The 27,056-nt window shown below is 46.6% G+C and overlaps 1 protein-coding gene across 1 annotated transcript in view; it reads right to left on the reverse strand.

Annotated features, from left to right (window-relative positions):
- LOC141082416 (uncharacterized) overlaps positions 1-27,056 on the reverse strand; it is a 197,179-nt gene that overhangs the window by 158,370 nt on the left and 11,753 nt on the right. The window contains exon 2 of the mRNA XM_073566356.1: positions 12,783-12,820. Coding sequence (XP_073422457.1) covers positions 12,783-12,820 — 38 coding nt within the window. The remainder of the gene's footprint in view (positions 1-12,782; positions 12,821-27,056) is intronic.

A 27,056-nucleotide genomic window follows, 5' to 3' on the forward strand; every position in this document is an offset into this window, starting at 1 on the left:
CCCGCACCCTGAGGTAAAATGCACTGATCATATTGTCTTATTTTATACTTACCTTCTGCTTGGAAATGCTTCTTAGGGTTTTTTTGCTGCCTTACTTTGCACAGGCACACACTGGCTATATGATCCCCTAATTGTATATTCTCATTCATGCAAATCTGCATACTTTTGGATTGCTTATTTTGTCACATTTTTAAAGACACTCATATGCTGATTATACAATGCTTCAATCCTTTTTATATTTTTGCACATTTGCAGTTTTTTGACTTATAAAAAATTTGTTTTGAGATGCACTGGAATTTATTGAAATAAGTCACAAGTCCCATGTATAAACACTTGTTTATTTTGCAACCATTCAAGCATTTTTTGCATATGTAAATTTTGGATGTTTTTGTGCGGTTTTCCTCTTGATGTGGTGATTTTTTGTAGTGCCCGCACTTTTAATACCCGTATTGTCAGTTTTATATAAAACTTTTTTAACTATATTTCAATAAAGATTGCTATATTTTAGACATGGCTTCCTGTTGCTTTTTGGATGATTGAGTATAATAAAGTAGTTATGGACGTGATGTAACTAACATTGTGCAGTGACTCTGCTTTCCATATAGTGATGGATATTTCTTGTTGCTGAAACTGTGATTTTTTTTCACTTTAAACCTTTTTTAAACCCCTCTGATCAGTGCGATCATACAACATACAAGCCTCTGATGGCTCCGGTGATGCCCTGTACTACTGTAGTGCCGTGTATCATCACTGCCTGTCAGTGTAATACTAACGCCCCATACACATGAGATCAGAGTTGGCTGAACGGTCATTTGGCAGACGGCGATCTCTCCCGACTCCCCCATACACACAAATATTCCAGCTTTCCTGTGGTCTGTATGAGAGAGTCGCCTCCAGACTCCTCTAGAGGAGGATTATCTACAGGAAGAACAAACGGATTATCCTCTGAAATTCAGGATGTCAGATCCTTCTCTGCCCTGACATCATCTGTCAGGAGGCCCCCAAATACATTATATGGTCGGCCAATCCCCCCGAAATCAGTGCTTTCATCTAACTTTAGTGTAATGTGTATGGGGGCGTTATAAGGTAACTTATTGGACGCTGCCTCTGGCCCGGCCTAATAGACCTTCATACATTGCAGCCCAGACCCCATTATTAGGCATGTAAGTATCGGAGTAACTAGGCCGCCCCATACTATCGAGTACTTGGGGGCGGGGGGCATTCAGCCAAACTCTGTCACACCTTCTTAGATGCCATGTTTGCTTTTCACAGCAGCAAGTGGTTAAACTGTCCGGGTTTTTGTTGAAGCCTCATCTGTGCCGTCCCTGCGGTGTACATCTATGTTCTGGGGCACAAAAAGATTCATTTCTTTTTAATAAATGTTCAACATGTTAAAAATTATAAAATGTGTCTTCTGCTTTTTGTATATTTTCTTTCTTCTTGCAAGAATTGTTGGAGCCAATTTTCTTTAGAAACATTTTAATATCGGCTTTTTCTGGAGTTTTTCTTGTAATATAGGAAAACCTAAGGCCAGAAATAATCCCCATAAATCACTGTACATGGAGACTTTGGGATCCAATCATTTCTGTCCGCGTTGATTGTGGAAACAAAAAATCTTTTCTAAAAGCCTCAAACTTCTGTGTGTGACTCAGAGCTGAGATCTAACGTGATAGAAGATTCCAGTGTGGGGAAGACGGGAAACCTTCATATAGACGGCCGGTGGGGATGGAGGCAGTGACCGACTCTGGCCAAATCTGTCTCTAGAGCCGCAGTAGAAGATGAAGATGTCGTCCTCATCATGAAGGAGTTATTTCTCATGTCGCGTGTAATGAATATCTCCTGCAGTATTGCTAATGCCGATTCCAGTGTCGGTAATGAGACGAGAATTAGCGTTATGGAAGATGAGTCTATGAGGAACGTGTTCAGCTGCCGACTCTGAGGAGGAAACTGCTTGTTGTCTGTGGCCTAAATATATAGGTTTTATTAGTAGATGTCAGGGAAGAAAACTAAACCCTGTAAGATAATAAATCTCCTCATATGTTTCCCTTATTATCTCCAGTAATTGTATTATTACACAGGATTCTTATGATGTTACATCGGATCATCTTCTTCTCATTCAGATGTCTACAATATCGGATCCTCTCAGTGAAGATCTTCTACAGAAGAGAATTTTCCTGATTTACCCATCAAGGATGGATATGGACAGAGACAAGATGGCGGAGAGGATGTTACACCTCACCCTAGAGATCCTCTTCCGTCTCACTGGAGAGGTGAGAGATTCTGATGACGTCACATTACATCATTCTTATCTATGGGAATAACAGATGGACAGAACTGGAGAGGTGAGGACTCTGGAAATGTCTGTAGTGAGATTTATTAATGTGTCTCTCCATAACCAGGATTACACAGTGGTGAAGAAGACCTCTAGTGATCGCTGTCAGGACCCTGTGTCTGAGGGATGTGGAAGACCCCTGAGCCCAATCAAGGGGCCTCCACCTCACCCCCTGATCCATGTGGACATCAATGAGCACAAGATCCTAGAACTCATCTACAAGATGATTGAGCTGCTGACAGGAGAGGTGACACTGCTGGGAATGCTGGGACATTATACAGTAACACTATGAAGGGATCGGGGGGATGACGGTATCATTGTATGTGTCAGGTTCCTATAAGGTGTCAGGATGTCGCTGTCTATTTCTCCATGGAGGAGTGGGAGTAATTAGAAGGACACAGAGATCTGTACAAGAACGTCATAATGGAGGTTCCCCAGCCCCTCACATCTCCAGGTAATAGACAGGACTAAATACACACGGCCTATAATTATCTGTATGTAGAGAATGAATTCAGTCCCTGTATGTGTTTCCTCCAGATCTATCCAGTAAGAGGACTACACCAGAGAGATGTCCCCGTCCTCTTCTCCCACAGGACTGTAACCAAGAAGATCCCAGTGTTCCTCAGGATCATCAGGTAGATGGAGAGAAGGTGTCAGGAGATCCCCCTATGATGTGTAGACGGCTGTGAAGGTCTTGTGCTCAGTCTTGTTTTATCCACCAGTATTATATGTTTTATACTTGTGTAATGAGAGCGGTGGAGATGGCAGGATTAGAGCTGATCATAGATGGGACTTCTCCATCTGTCTGTGACTTTTACATTATGTGTTTCAGGGTGAAGATCTGACCCATATTAATACTACAGAGACATATGTGAGAGATGATGAGCGGTGTAAAGAGGAGATTCCCACATATGACTACCCAGGTGAGTAGTAACCACTGAATGCAGAGAAGTCACAGATTCCTCTCAGTCACCGGCTGTGGATGCTTTATCGGTGGTGTAGTCCGGCCGTAAAACCATGATCACCATTTTGCCTCTAGACCACAACTGTTATGATTGAGTCACCGTAGGAGGCAAAAACAGAAATGCTAGCTAAGTACAGAAAACCAGAGAGGTTGGCTTCTATCGGATTGCAGACCCCTGATCCTATCCACAACAACTAACAGTAGCCGTGGGGGGTTCCTACAATGCCCTAGACCCCTCGATCACAGCCGGAGAATTAAATAGGCCTAAAGAAAGAAAGGGGAAATCTAAACTGCCCCAGAGCAGACCCCAAAGCAATAGGCAGCCCCCAACATATAATGACGGTGAAGCAAGATGAAAACACTAACACAGACAGAAAGATAGACTGAGCAAAGACGGGGCCCAAGCTAACTAGATAGGAAAGGTAAGGAAGGCTGCTGTCTGCAATCCGTGAAAAACCCTATGAAAATAAGAGCCAACAGACTGACAGTGAAAAAGGCCCTGAAGACGCTAGGCTTCAAAAAAGCTATGTCAGTACTCAGGAATATTCTGAAGACAGAGCAACCGGCAAAAGGAGATTCAGCTCACCCCAGCAGGGAATGGCAGAATCCAGAAAAGCAAGGCAAACAAAAACAAAACACAAATGCTAACAGGCAAAGCAGAAAACTTAGCTTTAGAGGAGCAGGAATCAGACTGGTGTCCTAGAAGTCCACAGAGAAATCACCCGCAGGGCAGAAGGGCGTCGGCAGCCTTATATCCAGTCCGTGACTCCACTCAGCCAGTCATCCTCATTAGGCTCAGGTGCCTGATAATCAGGCACATTACCTTCCTTTACCAGAATAGGGAGTTCACCAGACCTCAGTGACGAAGGGAAAAATGAACTCACAACACACAACATTCTCCTCCACCCAATACTGTTCAAATGACTTTGGGCATTGAAAGCCCTTTTCTATATAACTTACAACCTGGAGGATCCACCTACCCCCTGGGATTAGTGTGAGGGTGATCCCTTAAAGCGAGATCTATATGATTGCTTGTACCTGACCCAATATAGGCCGAGTGCACGCTTAAAGAGTCACACCGAGCACAGAGTTAGATGTCTACTCCTTTCTCAGCAAAGGCTTGCACACAACTGATGTTTATTCTCAAGACAAAGTGACAGAAAATGGGTGTCACACAATCTTCTTAGTAGCCAGTGTCAGTCTATGATAGGTCCATTTCAGCTTCACTTCCATATATGGTATCCAGTATCTCAGCTTCTGCATTCCAAGGATTTCTTCTAGGGTGTTGTCTGAAGACACAGACGCCATCTTGGTACACCATATGTGAACTGACTTATATAAGGTTGACCCAGCCTATTTTGACCTTAATGACCGGGCCTTTTTTTAGCAATTCTGACCAGTGTCCCTGTATGAGGTAATAACTCAGGAACGCTTCAACGGATCCTAGCGATTCTGAGATTTTTTTCATCACCTATTGGGCTTCATGTTAGTGGTAAATTTAGGTCAATAATTTTTGCGGTTATTTGTGAAAAAATTGGATATTTGGTGAAAATTTTGAAAGTTTCACAATTTTCAAATTTTGAATTTTTATTCTATTAAACCAGAGAGTTATGTGACATAAAATAGTTAATAAATAACATTTTCCAAATGTTTACTTTACATCAGCACAATTTTGGGAAAAAAAAAATTTTGTTAGGAAGTTATAAGGTTTAAAAGTTGACCAGCGATTTCTCATTTTTACATCACCATTTTTTCTTAGTGATGACCACCTCACATTTGAAGTCACTTTGAGGGGTCAATATGACAGAAAACACCCAAAAGTGACACCATTCCAAAAACTGCACCCCTCAAGGTGCTCAAAACCACATTCAAGTAGATTATTAACCCTTCAGGTGCCTCACAGGAACTAAAGCAATGTGGAAGGAAAAAATGGACATTTTAATTTTTCCAACAAAAATGTTCTTTTAGCCTCATTTTTTCATTTTCACATGGGCAACAGGATAAAATGGATCCTAAAATTTGTTGGGCAATTTCTCCTGAGTACACCGATACCTCATATGTGGTCATAAACCACTGTTTGGGCGCACGGCAGGGCTCGGAAGGGAAGGAGCGCCATTTGACTTTTTGAAGGGAAAATTAGCTCCAATCGTTAGCGGAAACCATGTCGCGTATGGAAAGTATGTAGTGTACGTCAGATTAGTGTGTGTAGTGTAGTATATGTCAGATTGGTGTGTGGTGTTTATTACACCACCCACATCAACCTGACATACACTACACCACACACACCAACCTGACGTACACTACGCCTCACACAACAACCTGACACACTTTGTCCGGTTGGTGTGAATGGTGTTGTGTATGTCAAGTCTGTGTGTGGTGTAGTGTACGTCAGGATGGTGTGTGTGGTGTAGTGTATGTCAGGTCGGTGTGTGGTGTAGTGTACGTCAGGTTGGGGTGTGTGGTGTAGTGTATGTCAGGTCTGTGTGTGGTGTTGTGTATGTCAGGTTGGTGTGTGTGGTGTAGTGTATGTCAGGTTGGGGTGTGTGGTGTTGTGTATGTCAGGTTGGTGTGTGGTGTTGTGTATGTCAGGTCTGTGTGTATGGTGTTGTGTATGTCAGGTCTGTGTGTGGTGTAGTGTATGTCAGGTCGGTGTGTGGTGTTGTATATGTCAGGTCTGTGTGTGGTGTAGTGTATGTCAGGTCGGTGTGTGATGTATTGTACATCAGGTTGGTGTGTGTGGTGTTGTGTATGTCAGGTCTGTGTGTATGGTGTTGTGTATGTCAGGTCTGTATGTGGTGTGTATGTCAGGTCTGTGTGTGGTGTAGTGTATGTCAGGTTGGTGTGTGTGGTGTAGTGTATGTCAGGTCTGTGTGTGTTGTAGTGTATGTCAGGTCTGTGTGTATGGTGTTGTGTATGTCAGGTCTGTATGTGGTGTGTATGTCAGGTCTGTGTGTGGTGTAGTGTATGTCAGGTCGGTGTGTGATGTATTGTACGTCAGGTTGGTGTGTGTGGTGTTGTGTATGTCAGGTCTGTGTGTATGGTGTTGTGTATGTCAGGTCTGTATGTGGTGTGTATGTCAGGTCTGTGTGTGGTGTAGTGTATGTCAGGTCGGTGTGTGATGTATTGTACGTCAGGTTGGTGTGTGTGGTGTTGTGTATGTCAGGTCTGTGTGTATGGTGTTGTGTATGTCAGGTCTGTGTGTAGTGTAGTGTACGTCAGGTTGGGTGTGTGTTGTAGTGTACGTCAGGTCGGTGTGTGGTGTAGTGTATGTCAGGTTGGTGTGTGGTGTAGTGTATGTCAGGTTGGTGTGTGGTGTAGTGTATGTCAGGTTGGGTGTGTGGTGTAGTGTACGTCAGGTCGGTGTGTGGTGTAGTGTATGTCAGGTTGGTGTGTGGTGTAGTGTATGTCAGGTTGGTGTGTGGTGTAGTGTATGTCAGGTTGGGTGTGTGGTGTAGTGTACGTCAGGTCGGTGTGTGGTGTAGTGTATGTCAGGTTGGTGTGTGGTGTAGTGTATGTCAGGTTGGTGTGTGGTGTAGTGTATGTCAGGTTGTGGTGTGTGGTGTAGTGTATGTCAGGTCGGTGTGTGTGGTGTAGTGTATGTCAGCCTGGTGTGGGTGAGTTCTGTAGTGGAATGTCAGGATGTGTTTAGTCCCCGGACGTGTGATGAATTCTGAAGCATTCATTCGTACACAGTCCAGGTTTGTCAGGACACGTTTCACATTGGAAACGAGTTTCCCTTCTTATCCCCCTTTTATAGCACACCCGGCACCTTTATTTTTGCTCTCCCCTTAGTGGGAGCATGTTGTCCTGGTACCACACGGGAAACTTGAGTTCCAGGGGTGCTGGGGCACGCTCCGTCCTCCTCTCCAAAAATCATGGCCTTTATCACCGCTTCCTGGAACTGAAGGAAGGTGTTGTTGGTCTGGCCTGCACATCGTGATAGCACGCATGCGTTATACAGTGCCGTTTGTACGATGTGCACAGCCAGTTTTTTATACCACACTTTTGCGCTCCTCATGGCACGATAGGGCTGGAGGACTTTATCAGAAAGATCAACTCCCCCGCATGTGTTTGGTGTACCCCAGGGCACAGTCCGGTTTGTGGACCTGGTCTGGGGTACCTCGAACGGTGGTGGCCGTGGTGCCGGGACCATGGAATTTCAAGAGAAAGACCTCTCTTTTGTCTTTGAACTTGACCACAAGCATGTTGCCGCTACATTGGGCTCAGCTCTCACCCTTTGGGAGAGGCTGCTCAATTAGTGACAAAGGGAGACCCCTCCGGCTTCTGCGCACGGTACCGCAAGCGACGGTGGCTCTGGCAGAGAGGGAGTGAAAGAGTGCGATGCTTGTATAAAAGTTATCAACGTACAGATGGCCACCTTTATCAAGCAGAGGGTGGCCCAAATCCCACACTATTTTCCCACTCACCCCCAGAGCAGGTGGACATTCTGGGGGCTGGATCCTGGTGTCCTTCCCTTGGTAAACTCTAAAGCTGAGCGTGTACCCTGAGGTACTCTCGCACAGCTTGTAGAGTTTTATCCCGTACCTTGCCCTTTTGCTGGGCAGGTACTGACAGAACTGAAGCCTCCCTTTGAAGTGGATGAGGGATTCAGCCACAGAAATTTCCCTTTGGGGAATGTACACTTCAGCAAACTTGTTGCTGAAGTGTTCGATGACCGGCCAAATTTTGAACAGTCTTTCAAAATTTGGGTCATCGCGGGGAAGGCTGTGAGTATTGTCCCTGAAATGAAGAAATTTAGGAATCGCCTCAGAACGTCTGCGACTCATAACCATGCCAAATACTGGAGTTTGATATAAAATATCAGTACTCCAGTATTAACGAATTTCTGGTTTCTTCACAATCCCCATGTAAAGGACCAGTCCCCAATATTTCATCATTTCTACAGAGTCAATGGGACTCCAAGTAGAGAATGAAAAAATTGGGTGTTCCGCCAAAAATTGCTGGGCATACAAGTTTGTTTGCTCCACCATGAGACTGACGATTGACTCCGAGAAATAGACTTTGAAAAAGTCTATTTCCCTGAAGTTGGCAGTCTCAAACTGGATTCCTGATTGGGGAATGAAATCAGGAATCCGTGGAGCAAAATTCTCAGGGACAGGGGTCCAGGAGGGGGCACTAGTGCTAGGTTGGGCCTGACTAGCACTAGGTTGGGGGAAACTCACATTTGGCTGTGGGTCTCCTTCCCCGGCCTCCGTCTCTTCCTCCCTGGGCTCCAGACGATTTTTTGTCCTGTGACATCTTGGTGGTGGTAAGTCTGTGTCGCTGGAGGAGGAAGAGTGGGAGGAATAGAGAAAAGTGGGGTCATGTCCCTCACTATCAGTTTCGGAGGCAATAATGTCATATGACTCCTCAATTGAGTAGACCCTTGATGACTGGGATGAGCGGGACATTATGTGTGTGTGCGTGCGTAAAAAAAAGTTTATTATAGTGCACGTGTGTATTTGCGAGTGTTTGTTGAAACTTTACTGCAGGAGGCGGCTATCAGGAGGGGGCTGTCAGGCACGTGGGGGGGCAGGAAGGAGCTGTCAGGAGCGCGGGGGGGCAGGAGGGAGCTGCAGCAGCAGCAGGGGGATGATCACCGGGGGCAGAAAGGGGCTGATGAGATGGAAGTGGATATGTAGCAGCAGGGGTTGATCATGGGGGCAGGGGTTGATCAGGGGGGCAGGGGTTAATCGGGGGCTGAGGGGTGATCATGGGGGGGGCCAGGAGGGGGCTGTCAGGCACAGGAGGAAGGGTCTGAGGAGCCTGCAGCAGCAGGGGAGATGATCAGGGGTGCAGGGGTTGATCAGGGGGGCAGGGGTTAATTGGGGGCTGAGGGGTGATCACGGGGGGGGCCAGGAGGGGGCTGTCAGGCACAGGAAGAAGGGGCTGAGGAGCCTGCAGCAGCAGGGGAGATGATCAGGGGTGCAGGGGTTGATCAGGGGGGCAGGGGTTAATCAGGAGTGCAGGGTGTAGTTAGCGGTTGAGGGGATGGAAACAGGCAGTGGGGAAGAAGAGGTGTGTATTGTATGTCAGTGGCGGCGGCGCTGATCACGGGGCAGGGCAGCTGTCAGTCACCTCACTCCTCAGCTTCCACAAACGGGATGAAGCTGAGGCCATCGTTTTACTCTGCCCCTCCATATCTGATTGGACAGCTAGCGTCAAATGGACGCTAGCTCCAATCAGATGTGAGGGGGGTGACTAAAAGGTCACCAGGAGTGATCGTATCCCCGAGTCTAGGTCTCCCTGTAACGGCGGGTCGGGTGACCTTTGATTGAACCCGGTCACCCGACCCACAGGAGGGAGATCTATTTATGATGCCACATAGGCGTCACTGGTCGGATTGGCACCGAAGGGGTTAAACAATAACCAGCCCACAGCTGCCCAAAAATGGCACACCTATTAGATGCGCCAATTCCAACGCTCTGCCCGGCTCTTCACACTTGCCCTGTGTTTTGTTTTATTTCTAATAAAAGACTTTATTCTGGCTGTGTCTTTATTTACCATATAACTATAGGATTAGGAATGGATAGGGGTCTTATAGACGCCTCTCCATTACTAAGCCCACGTAATGGAGCGCTGTCTTTAAGACACCCAAACATTACTAATTCTATAGTTATATGGTAAATAAAGACACAGCCAGAATAAAGTTTTTTTTATGTCACCTGACAATACAAGGGTGACATCAACCCCACAAATATGAACCCCACTTGCCGTCACTACAGGGCAAGTGAGAAAAGCCGGGCAAAGCGCCAGAATTGGAGCATCTAATAGATGTGCCTTTTCTGGGCAGCTGCGGGCTGTTATTTTTAGGCTGGGGGTTCAATATCCATGGCCCCTTACTAGCCTGAGAATACCAGCCCCCAGTTGTCAGCTTTAGCAAGGCTGGTTGTCAAAAATGGGGGGTCCCCACGCTGTTTTTTTTTTAAATTATTTAAATGATTAAAAAACAGAGTGGGGACCCCTCTAGTCTTGATAGCCAGCCTTGCTGAAGCTGACAGCTGAGGGTTGCAGGCCCCAGATGTGAGTTTTGAAAGACTGGTTATAGAAAATAAGCAAAAAAGAGGGAAAAAAAATCCAGCTTCCAAAATTCCAATTTATTGTGAATAAAAGCAAGTCCAAAAGATCCAGTAAAAGAGAATCACATGGTTGTGTGTAACAAGCAACGCGTTTCGAACAGTATCTTGTTCTTTCTCAAAGCAACATTCATTTTTTTCTTTGGTTATAGAAAATACAGGGGAACCCACGCCATTTTTTTTCATTCATTTATTTAGTTATAGCGCAGGTGGCGGGTGAGGAATACTCCCATCATCCGCTCCTGCTGCAGGTGTAGGTTGATGGGAGTAATAGTCCCAAAAGCCGCCACCTGCTGTCATCATTCTGACTTTTGTATAACTCTCATCATTCTCCCTGAGCGTCTTCAGCACCCGCCGCCGGGGAACATACTGCACTGATGCTGCACATGGTTGTCACACATGTGCCACAAGTATTACACACATGGACATCTCCGGTACCGGAAATATCAGGACGTGTGAAACCGGCCTTATACACAGTTCTCTATAAATGTGCAATATTTCTTCTTGAATCTCATCTGACAGAAAATATTGGACCTTACAATAGTTTAGATTGTGACGTCACCGAGCCCCATATTCTAATTACCCCAGAGAGGTTTCACCACTTGCTGCTCATTTATTACTGATGGAGACTGTGGAGTTTGATCATTTCAGTAGATGTTATTGTCTATAGTCACAGTGTTTGATTACAGTAGTGTCCAAAATCCTCTGATTTAACCTCTTCCCGCAGCCAGTTTTGTGTTCTTAATCAGGCCCCATTATTAATATCTGACGTGTGTCACTTTATGTGGTGATAAATTATTCACAGAGGATAATAGGAAACAAATGGATCTTACAAATTATTTTCCAGCTTCGCACTATACCCTACATACGGTTGTACACTACTGTCTGGGCACATGGCAGTGTTCAGAAGGGAAGGAGCGCCATTTAGCTATTTGAATGCAGATCTAGCTGGAATAGTTTGCAGAAACAATGTATTGGGAGCACTGTTCATGGTCACCTGGCAGCTCAAAAGATGTCCACCATGAACATGCTTGGCTCTATCTTCTCTACTCTCCATATCCCAAGGATTGCCTTGCTCATCGCCCTTTAACACCATTACATGGATCTGGACTTACACAGGGACCCCTAGGCTTGGACCATGGTGTTACCTGCTATTCTGTGGAGTTAGATGGCAAGAAGAATAGTCAGGTAGCTGGGTCAGAACCAGAAGGACAGAATACAGAATCAGAAGACACAAGAGTAGTCAGTAAACGGGCCACGGTCACAGCAGGGGATAAATACACAAGCCACAAGTTGAGCACAGAGGACTGAACCAGAGGAGAACAGCGCTGTATCTGGCAGATTCCGGCCATGTGCTTTGCGCTTTAGTAGGGTGTGGTACTTTCCAATTGGCTGAAGTAGGGAGCAGATTACTCCAACTGGACAGCAGGAACAGATCCCAGATGAGATTGGACACACCATATGCAGAAGCCCTAATATAACTAAATAACAGAAAACCAGAATAGTAGAAATCCCCATAAAGTGATTCCATGTTATTAATTAATTCACTGAGGGTTATAATCCTTAGGAGGAGTGAATATTTTGACTCCACAGCCACTTTCCGGAAATTAACACACAGTGGATGTTGGAGAGTGAAAATTACACATTTGCCATTTTATTACCCAGCACATAGTGCCCAGATTGTGTTCCAGGAGACACCGCAAATTAAGTGGGTTCTTCTCACTATAATATTGCTAAGTACAGGCATGCTAAGGGTGTGTGCACATGTTGCAGATTCTGCAGTAGATTTGGCCCTGCGGGTGCGCAGCAGAATAAGCTGCGTTGTACAGTACCATGAAAGTGAATAAATTGAAAAGCGCTGTGCACATGCTGCAGAAAAATCTGCGTGGAAACGCTGCGGGTTCATGTCAATTCTTTGTGCGGATCTGCAGCGTTTCTGCACCCATTGACTTGCATTAAGTCGGGCATATCCGGAGCAAAACGGCAGATCTAAAAAAGATCTGCGTTTTTGCTGTGGATGAAACGTTGCAGATCGGGAGGGGGGGAAGAGTGGGGGCGGTGTGTGGGCGGTGACTGTGTGCTTGTGTATGTGTGTGGGCGGTGACTGTGCGTGTATGGGCCTGTGTGTGTGTGTGGGGGGTCATTGGGCGGTCTGCCGGGCTGTGCGGGGGTCATTAGGCATATGTCGGGGCTGTGCGGGGGTCATTGGGCGGTCTGCGGGGCTGTGTGTACTACAAGTCCCATCGGGCTATGCCTGCTACACTGTCAGTGCTTATATACTTAGATTGGAAGGAAGGATCATCCCCGCGCTGCCGCAAGAATTCCAGAAATTGTAGAGGTGTTAACGTGGTTCTACGTGTTTGGGGGGTTCAGGTGACCCCTTCATCAGGACATACCACAAATATTGTACCAAATCATTCTCAAACACTATCCGAAGCCAAGAAACATCTAGAAAAGATTAAATTACAAATTAATCCAATTTAAAGATAAAACCACTGCTGTCCCGAAGACACTGAGAGGTAATAATAAATCTGTCTGGATTGCGGGATTTCGCGATACTCAAGATGGCGTCGCCGCAAGAACATGTCGCCGGCGTGGACGACGTCTGGATCCAGGATGGTGCCGGCGGAAGATGATGTCGGGGATCGTGGAGCAGCGGCGATGACGGCGTGAGTATGAGAGACGGAGTGAGAGAAAGGGTCGTATGTGGAGTGAAAAAGTGAGTGGACGTGAGTGGAGATGGTGAAAGGTGAGAGGAGTGTGTGTTGAGGAGGAGTGGTGTGTTGAGGGTTAACATGGCAAGAGGTGTGCTGTGACGTCACCAGTTACAACTGGACAGAAGTTGTTACAACCCGGAAGCTGCTTAGCGCATTTATTATTATAGAAGATTTGGGAGGCAGAATGAATAAACAGTTGAACACCGCACACTACTGGTTCATCCAACAAGGTTTTCAATTAGACTGTGAACTGTCATTGTCTTGGTAAATAAATTTTTTTACATTGCTTGCCATTTTTTAAGTAGAAGTGTTGAAAAATATAAAACTCAAGGATATTTTATTTAAAAAAATTGCTTTTTATGTTAGATGACTGTACAAGGAGATCAGAGGGACAGCTGACATCTTCAATTTTTAAATCTGATGATCTTGAGATCCTACAAGATACAACTGAAGTGAATGCCGTTACTCCAGACACATCATCATCCATTCACAGCAAAGATCTGTCATCTGATCCTATGAAACAGGTCCCATCTTCTGATTCATTACTGACTACTAAGGGAAACCAAAGTCACAAAAGAGACATTACAAAACAAACTGCTCCTAAAGCAAAGAAGTCATTTTCATGTTCAGAATGTGGTAAATATTTTACATGGAAATCACATTTTGTTAACCACCAGAGAATTCACACAGGGGAGAAGCCTTTTTCATGTTCAGAATGTGGGAAATGTTTTAATCGTAAAGGGAGTCTTGATGAACACCATAGAACTCACACAGGGGAGAAGCCTGTTTCATGTTCAGAATGTGGGAAATGTTTTATCAATAAATCAGCTTGTGTTAAGCACCAGAGAACTCACACAGGAGAGAAGAAGCCTTTTTCATGTTTAGAATGTGGGAAATGTTTTGCACATAAATCACATTTTGTTACCCACCAAAGAACTCACACAGGGGAGAAGCCTTTTTCCTGTTCAGAATGTGGGAAATTTTTTGCACATAAATCATATTTTGTAACCCACCAAAGAACTCACACAGGAGAGAAGCCTTTTTCCTGTTCAGAATGTGGGAAATGTTTTATCAATAAATCAGTTTGTGTTAAGCACCAGAGAACTCACACAGGGGAGAAGCCGTTTTCCTGTTCAGAATGTGGGAAATGTTTTGCACATAAATCATATTTTGTAACCCACCAAAGAACTCACACAGGAGAGAAGCCTTTTTCCTGTTCAGAATGTGGGAAATGTTTTAACATTAAATCACATTGTGTTACGCACCAGAGAACTCACACAGGAGAGAAGCCTTTTTCATGTTCAGAATGTGGGAAATGTTTTATCAATAAATCAGTTTGTGTTAAGCACCAGAGAACTCACACAGGGGAGAAGCCTTTTTCCTGTTCAGAATGTGGGAAATGTTTTATCCAGAAAGGGAATCTGGATAAACACCATAGAACTCACACAGGGGAGAAGCCTGTTTCATGTTCAGAATGTGGGAAATGTTTTATCAGTAAATCAGCTTGTATTAAGCACCAGAAAATCCACACAGGAGAGAAGCCTTTTTCATGTTTAGAATGTGGGAAATGTTTTAACAATAAATCAGATTGTGTTACGCACCAGAGAATCCACACAGGAGAGAAGCCTTTTTCATGTTTAGAATGTGGGAAATGTTTTAACCAGAAAGGGAGTCTGGATAAACACCATAGAACTCACACAGGGGAGAAGCCTTTTTCATGTTCAGAATGTGGGAAATGTTTTAGCAGGAAATCAGATTGTGTTAAGCACCAGAGAACTCACACAGGAGAGAAGCCTTTTTCATGTTTAGAATGTGGGAAATGTTTTAACAGTAAATCAGATTGTGTTAAGCACCAGAGAATCCACACAGGGGAGAAGCCTTTTTCATGTTTAGAATGTGGGAAATGTTTTAACCAGAAAGGGAGTCTTGATGAACACCATAGAACTCACACAGGAGAGAAGCCTTTTTCATGTTTAGAATGTGGGAAATGTTTTAACAGTAAATCAGATTCTGTTAAGCACCAGAGAATCCACACAGGGGAGAAGCCTTTTTCATGTTTAGAATGTGGGAAATGTTTTAACCAGAAAGGTAATCTTGATGAACACCAAAGAACTCACACAGGAGAGAAGCCTTTTTCATGTTCAGAATGTGGGAAATGTTTTAGCAGGAAATCAAATTATGTTCAGCACCAGAGAACCCACACAGAGGAGAAGCCTTTTTCCTGTTAATGTGGGAAATTTTTTAACCAGAAAGCGCTTCTTGATCGCCATCAGAGCAGTCACACAGAGGAGAAGCCATTTTCATTTTCTTAATGTGGGAAATATTTTACTTGGAAATCAACAGTTAAAAAACATCAGAGACGTCACATAGGGGAGAAGACTTTTTTTATATTCATAGTGTTGGAATAGTTTTAACCAAAATTGAATCTTCTTAAATGGGTTGTCTCTTGTCATTCCTCATGTTTGCTGACAAAAGGATAAAACTAAACCTTATTAATTCCAAATATAAAGCTATACCCATAATTCACCCCTTGAAGATTAGTCAGAAGGTGACTAATAGAAAAAACATGTACCCCACATCTCAGTATATAGGGTGAGGTGACGTATACACACTCACTCTCCAAGCCTTTCATTTGTATGGGTTTCATCGTCCTCACCAAAGGCGACTCATCAAGAGACTTTAATATTGACCTATATTCAAGCGATACTTTGGAAGTTTATAAGCCACTCCAGTGTCAGGAATAGATAGTATGATTTTGAATTTACCAAATGGCTGCAATGAAACAAAGAGTGAAAAATTTAAAGGGGTCTGAATACTTTCCATACCCGCTGTATCAGTAAAAATAACTCCTCTTTATTAGGTAAAGTATGAAAGAATTGCGCCATTTTCCGATATCCATTGCTTCTCCATTTTTCATGATCTAGGTTGGGTGAAGGCTTATTTTTCGTGTCAAGCTGAATTTTTTAATGGATGCCATTTTGGTGCAGATACGATCTTTTGGTCGTCCTTTACTGAATTTTAATGTTGTTGTGACCAAGAAAAGTAATTCTGGCGTTTTGACCTTTTTTCTCATTACCCCATTTAGCGATCGGGTTAATTCTTTTTTATAGTGATAGATCGGGCGATTCTGAACGCCGCTATAACAAATATGTGTATGTTTGATTTTTTTAATTGTTTTATTTTGAAAGGGGGGTGATTTGAACTTTTATATTCTTTTAATATTTTTAAAAACTTTTTTACTTTTGGCATTGTGAAGACATACAGCATTGTATCTTAATTAACCAGATGACTATTTTTTAGCAAATGAAGAATAATAGAATGTTATCTGTATGTTGGCTTTAAATTTAAGTGTTGATTTCTGGTTGGTCAACAAAACAGACTTTTGCTTGTGTAAGCCGGTAATATTGACTTTTATTGTGCGCTTATCCTTGATCACTAGTGATGTTTGCTGATATGCTAATTATGCCTTGTGTTATGGAGCCAGTTTGTTGACTTATAAAGCAGAGAGGGAAAAACTATGCAAATAGCTTAAATAATCAAGTAATGCAATAATCTCATCTCCATTCTTACCCTTTATGTAAATACTGAATGAGGGACACTTTTTAAGTCTAAAAATAGGTTACATGCCTCTGTATAAAGAGACTGAGAGAGAAACAGCCAGAGAGATTCTGCCAAGACATCTATACATCCAAAGGACAAGAGACAGGACAGCAGCCACAACATCATCACAAGGGACACGGATCTATCATTCTATGGGAAACATCCTAGGGGTTTTCAGCCTCGGTTGGAAGAATACAGATCTGCTCCATTCACCATCACTGAACCATGGATATGTTCGGAGAAGCCAGATTGTGATCTTTAGATCAAGTGGCTTTGCACCTTGTATGGACTCAATGGACTGTCATCTTCCTACACTTGTTGTTACCTCGTCTCTGTGTGCGTGCCACAGGTGGAGTAGTTGACCCTGGAAGATGAAGCCAGGTTGTGATCCTCGGATCAACTGGCCTTGTATGGACTGTCATCTTCCTACGCTTGTCATTACCTCCTCGCTGTGTGTGCCACAGGTGGAGTAGCGACCCTGGAAGATCTGAAGTCACAGCTGCCATTATCGCAGCGAGTCAGCAGAAGCATGAGACTCTGTAATGTGCCCCATCTTGGGTACTGTGCTGGGATTGTTCTATGTGTTATCTGCCTGTTTTGTTGTACAGTAAAGCATTGCAACACTGTTTTACCCTCACCCTGCATTGTCTGAGTAGCGTTTTGAACATGTTAAAAGTAGAGCGGGAGTTGAGCAGGACGATCTCTGATCCATGTGGTTTTGGCTAGTGGGCGGCGCACACAGCATTCCAGCAGTGACAAGCATAGAGGTCTGCTGGAGACCTCTGGTTATCATGCCAACCCATCGGTGACCCATGATCATGTGATGGGGTCACCGATGGGCGGGATTTCCGGAAATCTTGCTGGAAGTGCCGCTGTCAGAGGCTGTTAGGGGCAAATGGCAGCTGTTCAAAAGAGCTGACATGTGCCGGAAAAGATGTCGGCTCACCGCCGGAGCCCACATCGAAGGGAGGAAGTACATTTACACCCAATGTCAGAAAGGGGATTGTTTTTACAGAGACAGAAGTGGTAATCAATCATGTACAGTATACATACAATTACAGAAATACACAGCTTCTAATGGTAAATAGTATAGCGTTACCACAAGAAAATATAATTTGTGTAAATCATGTGTAGATATAAAAATTCATGCAAATGTCAAATGTAGCTCCACCTAGTGGCCATGTGCAGAAGTGCCATCATACAGTAACATGTATCCTAAGAGAATGTCACTATCAGGCTGTGTGCCCACATTAGCATTTAAAACCTGACACAAAACTGGACTCCTTCCCAGAAAACGCACGTTTTTGATGCAGTTTTTTCCGCGCGTCTTCTGGACTCAGGAAATGGCTAAAAACGCGGACTTATGTGGAAAATAATGTGCATGCTGCGTTTTTAGCTGCTAAGCGTTTCCTATGCGGAAAAAAATGCATCAATTGGCACAAAAAGGCCAAAATGCATTAAAATGAATGGGATGCTTATTTTAAGTGTTTGTGAAGTGTCTGATCCGGCAACAACACTTCAAAAACGCAACGTGGGCACAGCCTAAAGGTGCAAATGAGATTAAGTGCACCATATTTATTGAGTACTAGCTGAAGAGCGCGGCGCTGCCCGGGCATAGTAACCAACTGTGGTTAGTTATAGCAAATTATAATGATTATATTACACATAAAAACCGTGCATCTAATCCTATCCTGTGTGATACTGACTGCTGAGCCGTGTATCTAATCCTATCCTGTGTGATACTGACTGCTGAGCTGTGTATCTAATCCTATCCTGTGTGATACTTACTGCTGAGCTGTGTCTAATCCTCTCCTGTGTGATACTGACTGCAGAGCTGTGTATCTAATCCTATCCTGTGTGATACTGACTGCTGAGCCGTGTATCTAATCCTATCCTGTGTGATACTGACTGCTGAGCTGTGTATCTAATCCTATCCTGTGTGATACTGACTGCTGAGCCGTGTATCTAATCCTATCCTGTGTGATACTGACTGCTGAGCTGTGTATCTAATCCTATCCTGTGTGATACTGACTGCTGAGCCGTGTATCTAATCCTATCCTGTGTGATACTGACTGCTGAGCCGTGTATCTAATCCTATCCTGTGTGATACTGACTGCTGAGCTGTGTATCTAATCCTATCCTGTGTGATACTGACTGCTTAGCTGTGTATCTAATCCTATCCTGTGTAATACTGACTGCTGAGCTGTGTATCTAATCCTATCCTGTGTGATACTGACTGCTGAGCCGTGCATCTAATCCTATCCTGTGTGATACTGACTGCTGAGCCGTGTATCTAATCCTATCCTGTGTGATACTGACTGCTGAGCCATGTGTCTAATCCTATCTTGTGTGATACTGACTGCTGAGCCATGTATCTAATCCTCTCCTGTGTGATACTGACTGCAGAGCCGTGTATCTAATCCTATCCTGTGTGATACTGACTGCTGAGCTGTGTATCTAATCCTATCCTGTGTGATACTGACTGCTGAGCCGTGCATCTAATCCTATCCTGTGTGATACTGACTGCTGAGCCGTGCATCTAATCCTATCCTGTGTGATACTGACTGCTGAGCCATGTGTCTAATCCTATCTTGTGTGATACTGACTGCTGAGCCATGTATCTAATCCTCTCCTGTGTGATACTGACTGCAGAGCCGTGTATCTAATCCTATCCTGTGTGATACTGACTGCTGAGCCGTGTATCTAATCCTATCCTGTGTGATACTGTGTGCTGAGCCGTGCATCTAATCCTATCCTGTGTGATACTGACTGCTGAGCCGTGTATCTAATCCTCTCCTGTGTGATACTGTGTGCTGAGCCGTGCATCTAATCCTATCCTGTGTGATACTGTGTGCTGAGCCGTGCATCTAATCCTATCCTGTGTGATACTGACTGCTGAGCCGTGTATCTAATCCTATCCTGTGTGATACTGTCTGCTGAGCCGTGTGTCTAATCCTATTCTGTGTGATACTGACTGCTGAGCTGTGCATCTAATCCTATCCTGTGTGATACTGTGCTGAGCCGTGCATCTAATCCTATCCTGTGTGATACTGTCTGCTGAGCCGTGTGTCTAATCCTATCCTGTGTGATACTGACTGCTGAGCTGTGTATCTAATCCTCTCCTGTGTGATACTGACTGCTGAGCCGTGTATCTAATCCTATCCTGTGTGATACTGACTGCTGAGCTGTGTATCTAATCCTCTCCTGTGTGATACTGACTGCTGAGCTGTGTATCTAATCCTATCCTGTGTGATACTGACTGCTGAGCCATGTGTCTAATCCTCTCCTGTGTGATACTGACTGTTGAGCTCTGTATCTAATCCTATCCTGTGTGATACTGACTGCTGAGCTGTGTATCTAATCCCTTCCTGTGTGATACTGACTGCTGAGCCGTGTATCTAATCCTATCCTGTGTGATACTGACTGCTGAGCTGTGTATCTAATCCTATCCTGTGTGATACTGACTGCTGAGCTGCGTATCTAATCCTAACCCCTAATATCCCACATCATCCCGTCAACCAGAGCCACCGGACTACTACCCCTAATATCTCACATCATCCCATCAGCCAGAGCCACCGGACTACTACCCCTAATATCCCACATCATCCTGTCAGCCAGAGCCACCGGACTACTACCCCTAATATCCCACATCATCCCATCAGCCAGAGCCACCGGACTACTACCCCTAATATCCCACATCATCCCGTCAGCCAGAGCCATCGGACTACTACCCCTAATATCCCACATCATCCCGTCAGCCAGAGCCACCGGACTACTACCCCTAATGTCCCACATCATCCCATCAGCCAGAGCCACCGGACTACTACCCCTAATATCCCACATCATCCTGTCAGCCAGAGCCACCAGACTACTACCACTAATATCCCACATCATCCCGTCAGCCAGAGCCACCGGACTACTACCCCTAATATCCCACATCATCCCGTCAGCCAGAGCCACCGGACTACTCCCACTAATATCCCACATCATCCCATCAGCCAGAGCCACCGGACTACTACCCCTAATATCCCACATCATCCTGTCAGCCAGAGCCACCGGACTACTACCCCTAATATCCCACATCATCCCGTCAGCCAGAGCCACCGGACTACTACCCCTAATATCCCACATCATCCCGTCAGCCAGAGCCACCGGACTACTCCCACTAATATCCCACATCATCCCATCAGCCAGAGCCACCGGACTACTACCCCTAATATCCCACATCATCCCGTCAGCCAGAGCCACCGGACTACTACCACTAATATCCCACATCATCCCGTCAGCCAGAGCCACCGGACTACTACCCCTAATATCCCACATCATCCCGTCAGCCAGAGCCACCGGACTACTACCCCTAATATCCCACATCATCCCATCAGCCAGAGCCACCGGACTACTACCCCTAATATCTCACATCATCCCGTCAGCCAGAGCCACCAGACTACTACCACGAATATCCCACATCATCCCATCAGCCAGAGCCACTGGACTACTACCCCTAATATCCCACATCATCCTGTCAGCCAGAGCCGCCGGACTACTATGCCTAATATCCCACATCATCCCGTCAGCCAGAGCCACCGGACTACTATCCCTAATATCCCACGTCATCCCGTCAGCCAGAGCCACCGTTCTACTACCTCTAATATCCCACATCATCCCGTCAGCCAGAGCCACCGGACTACTCCCACTAATATCCCACATCATCCCATCAGCCAGAGCCACCGGACTACTACCCCTAATATCCCACATCATCCCATCAGCCAGAGCCACCGGACTACTACCACTAATATCCCACATCATCCCGTCAGCCAGAGCCACCGGACTACTACCCCTAATATCCCACATCATCCCGTCAGCCAGAGCCACCGGACTACTACCCCTAATATCCCACATCATCCCGTCAGCCAGAGCCACCGGACTACTACCCCTAATATCTCACATCATCCCGTCAGCCAGAGCCACCAGACTACTACCACTAATATCCCACATCATCCCATCAGCCAGAGCCACCGGACTACTCCCACTAATATCCCACATCATCCCGTCAGCCAGAGCCACCGGACTACTACCCCTAATATCCCACATCATTCCATCAGCCAGAGCCACCGGACTACTCCCACTAATATCCCACATCATCCAATCAGCCAGAGCCACTGGACTACTACCCCTAATATCCCACATCATCCTGTCAGCCAGAGCCGTCGGACTACTATGCCTAATATCCCACATCATCCCGTCAGCCAGAGCCACCGGACTACTATCCCTAATATCCCACGTCATCCCGTCAGCCAGAGCCACCGTTCTACTACCTCTAATATCCCACATCATCCCGTCAGCCAGAGCCACCGGACAACTACTACCGCTAATATCCCACATCGTCCCATCAGCCAGAGCCACCGGACTACTACCTCTAATATCCCACATCATCCCGTCAGCCAGAGCCACCGGACTACTACCACTAATATCCCACATCATCGCATCAGCCAGAGCCACCGGACTACTACTCCTAATATCCCACATCATCCCGTCAGCCAGAGCCACCGGACTACCCCCACTAATATCCCACATCATCCCGTCAGCCAGAGCCACCGGACTACTACCCCTAATATCGCACATCATACCGTCAGCCAGAGCCACCAGACTACTACCCCTAATATCCCACATCATCCCGTCAGCCAGAGCCACCGGACTACTACCCCTAATATCCCACATCATCCTGTCAGCCAGAGCCACCGGACTACTTCCACTAATATCCCATATCATCCCATCAGCCAGAGCCACCGGACTACTCCCACTAATATCCCACATCATCTCGTCAGTCAGAGCCGCCGGACTACTACCCCTAATATCGCACATCATACCGTCAGCCAGAGCCACTGGACTGCTACCACTAATATCTCACATCATCCCGTCAGCCAGAGCCACCGGACTACTACCACTAATATCATACATCATCCTGTCAGCCAGAGCCTCCGGACTACTATGCCTAATATCCCACGTCATCCCGTCAGCCAGAGCCACCGGACTACTCCCACTAATATCCCACATCATCTCGTCAGTCAGAGCCGCCGGACTACTACCCCTAATATCGCACATAATACCGTCAGCCAGAGCCACTGGACTACTACCACTAATATCTCACATCATCCCATCAGCCAGAGCCACTGGACTACTACCCCTATTATCCCACATCATCCTGTCAGCTAGAGCCGCCGGACTACTATGCCTAATATCCCACGTCATCCCGTCAGCCAGAGCCACCGTTCTACTACCTCTAATATCCCACATCATCCCGTCAGCCAGAGCCACCGGACAACTACTACCGCTAATATCCCACATCATACCGTCAGCCAGAGCCACCGGACTACTACCCCTAACATCCCACATCATCCCATCAGCCAGAGCCACCGGACTACTACCACTAATATCCCACATCATCCCGTCAGCCAGAGCCACCGGACTACTACCCCTAATATCCCACATCATCCCGTCAGCCAGAGCCACCGGACAACTACTACCGCTAATATCCCACATCATACCGTCAGCCAGAGCCACCGGACTACTACCCCTAACATCCCACATCATCCCATCAGCCAGAGCCACCGGACTACTACCGCTAATATCCCACATCGTCCCGTCAGCCAGAACCACCGGACTACTACCCCTAACATCCCACATCATCCCATCAGCCAGAGCCACCGGACTACTACCACTAATATCCCACATCATCCCGTCAGCCAGAGCCACCGGACTACTACCCCTAATATCCCACATCATCCCATCAGCCAGAGCCACCGGACAACTACTACCGCTAATATCCCACATCATACCGTCAGCCAGAGCCACCGGACAACTACTACCTCTAATATCCCACATCATCCCGTCAGCCAGAGCCACCGGACAACTACTACCGCTAATATCCCACATCATCCCGTCAGCCAGAGCCACCGGACTACTACCACTAATATCCCACATCATCGCATCAGCCAGAGCCACCGGACTACTACTCCTAATATCCCACATCATCCCGTCAGCCAGAGTCACCAGACTACTACCCCTAATACCCCACATCATCCCGTCAGCCAGAGCCACCGGACTACTACCCCTAATATCCCACATCATCTCGTCAGCCAGAGCCACCGGACTACCCCCACTAATATCCCACATCATCCCGTCAGCCAGAGCCACCGGACTACTACCCCTAATATCGCACATCATACCGTCAGCCAGAGCCACCAGACTACTACCCCTAATATCCCACATCATCCTGTCAGCCAGAGCCACCGGACTACTTCCACTAATATCCCATATCATCCCATCAGCCAGAGCCACCGGACTACTCCCACTAATATCCCACATCATCTCGTCAGTCAGAGCCGCCGGACTACTACCCCTAATATCGCACATCATACCGTCAGCCAGAGCCACTGGACTGCTACCACTAATATCTCACATCATCCCGTCAGCCAGAGCCACCGGACTACTACCACTAATATCATACATCATCCTGTCAGCCAGAGCCTCCGGACTACTACCACTAATATCCCACGTCATCCCGTCAGCCAGAGCCACCGGACTACTCCCACTAATATCCCACATCATCTCGTCAGTCAGAGCCGCCGGACTACTACCCCTAATATCGCACATCATACCGTCAGCCAGAGCCACTGGACTACTACCACTAATATCTCACATCATCCCATCAGCCAGAGCCACTGGACTACTACCCCTATTATCCCACATCATCCTGTCAGCCAGAGCCGCCGGACTACTATGCCTAATATCCCACGTCATCCCGTCAGCCAGAGCCACCGTTCTACTACCTCTAATATCCCACATCATCCCGTCAGCCAGAGCCACCGGACAACTACTACCGCTAATATCCCACATCATACCGTCAGCCAGAGCCACCGGACTACTACCCCTAACATCCCACATCATCCCATCAGCCAGAGCCACCGGACTACTACCACTAATATCCCACATCATCCCGTCAGCCAGAGCCACCGGACTACTACCCCTAATATCCCACATCATCCCGTCAGCCAGAGCCACCGGACAACTACTACCGCTAATATCCCACATCATACCGTCAGCCAGAGCCACCGGACTACTACCCCTAACATCCCACATCATCCCATCAGCCAGAGCCACCGGACTACTACCGCTAATATCCCACATCGTCCCGTCAGCCAGAACCACCGGACTACTACCCCTAACATCCCACATCATCCCATCAGCCAGAGCCACCGGACTACTACCACTAATATCCCACATCATCCCGTCAGCCAGAGCCACCGGACTACTACCCCTAATATCCCACATCATCCCATCAGCCAGAGCCACCGGACAACTACTACCGCTAATATCCCACATCATACCGTCAGCCAGAGCCACCGGACAACTACTACCTCTAATATCCCACATCATCCCGTCAGCCAGAGCCACCGGACAACTACTACCGCTAATATCCCACATCATACCATCAGCCAGAGCCACCGGACTACTACCCCTAATATCCCACATCGTCCCATCAGCCAGAACCACCGGACTACTACCCCTAATATCCCACATCGTCCCATCAGCCAGAGCCACCGGACTACTACCCCTAATATCCCACATCATCCCATCAGCCAGAGCCACCGGACTACTACCCCTAATATCCCACATCGTCCCATCAGCCAGAGCCACCGGACTACTACCCCTAATATCCCACATCATCCCATCAGCCAGAGCCACCGGACTACTACCACTAAAATCCCACATCATCCCGTCAACCAGAGCCATCAGACTACTACCCCTAATATCCCACATCATCCCGTCAGAGCCACCGGACTACTTCCCCTAATATCCCACATCATCCCATCAGCCAGAGCCACCGGACAACTACTACCGCTAATATCCCACATCATACCGTCAGCCAGAGCCACCGGACAACTACTACCTCTAATATCCCACATCATCCCGTCAGCCAGAGCCACCGGACAACTACTACCGCTAATATCCCACATCATACCATCAGCCAGAGCCACCGGACTACTACCCCTAATATCCCACATCGTCCCATCAGCCAGAACCACCGGACTACTACCCCTAATATCCCACATCGTCCCATCAGCCAGAGCCACCAGACTACTACCCCTAATATCCCACATCATCCTGTCAGCCAGAGCCACCGAAATACTACCCCTAATATCCCACATCATCCCATCAGCCAGAGCCACCGGACTACTAACCCTAATATCCCATATCATCCCGTCAGCCAGAGCCACCGGACTACTACCCCTAATATCCCACATCATCCCATCAGCCAGAGCCACCGGACTACTACCACTAATATCCCACATCATCCCATCAGCCAGAGCCACCGGACTACTACCCCTAATATCCCACATCATCCCATCAGCCAGAGCCACCGGACTACTACCCCTAATATCCCACATTATCCCGTCAGCCAGAGCCACCAGACTACTACCCCTAATATCCCACATCATCCCATCAGCCAGAGCCACCAGACTACTACCCCTAATATCCCTCATCATCCCGTCAGCCAGAGCCACCGGACTACTACCCCTAATATCCCACATCATCCCGTCAGCCAGAGCCACCGGACTACTACCACTAATATCCCACATCATCCCATCAGCCAGAGCCACCGGACTTCTACCCCTAATATCCCACATCATCCCATCAGCCAGAACCACCGGACTACTACCCCTAATATCCCACATCATCCCATCAGCCAGAACCACCGGACTACTACCCCTAATATCCCACATCATCCCGTCAGCCAGAGCCACCGGACTATTACCCCTAATATCCCTCATCATCCCGTCAGCCAGAACTACCGGACTACTACCACTAATATCCCACATCATCCCATCAGCCAGAGCCAACGGACTACTACCCCTAATATCCCTCATCATCCCGTCAGCCAGAGCTACCAGACTACTACCCCTAATATCCCACATCATCCCGTCAGCCAGAGCCACCGGACTACTACCCCTAATATCCCACATCATCCCATCAGCCAGAGCCACCAGACTACTACCCCTAATATCCCTCATCATCCTATCAGCCAGAGCCACCGGACTACTACCCCTAATATCCCACATCATCCCGTCAGCCAGAGCCACCGGACTATTACCCCTAATATCCCTCATCATCCCGTCAGCCAGAACTACCGGACTACTACCACTAATATCCCACATCATCCCATCAGCCAGAGCCAACGGACTACTACCCCTAATATCCCTCATCATCCCGTCAGCCAGAGCTACCAGACTACTACCCCTAATATCCCACATCATCCCGTCAGCCAGAGCTACCGGACTACTACCACTAATATCTCACATCATCCC

This window comes from Dendrobates tinctorius, unplaced genomic scaffold, assembly GCF_039654945.1.
Source record: "Dendrobates tinctorius isolate UK_male_01 unplaced genomic scaffold, ASM3965494v1 ptg000017l, whole genome shotgun sequence".
Classification (NCBI taxonomy): domain Eukaryota; kingdom Metazoa; phylum Chordata; class Amphibia; order Anura; family Dendrobatidae; genus Dendrobates; species Dendrobates tinctorius.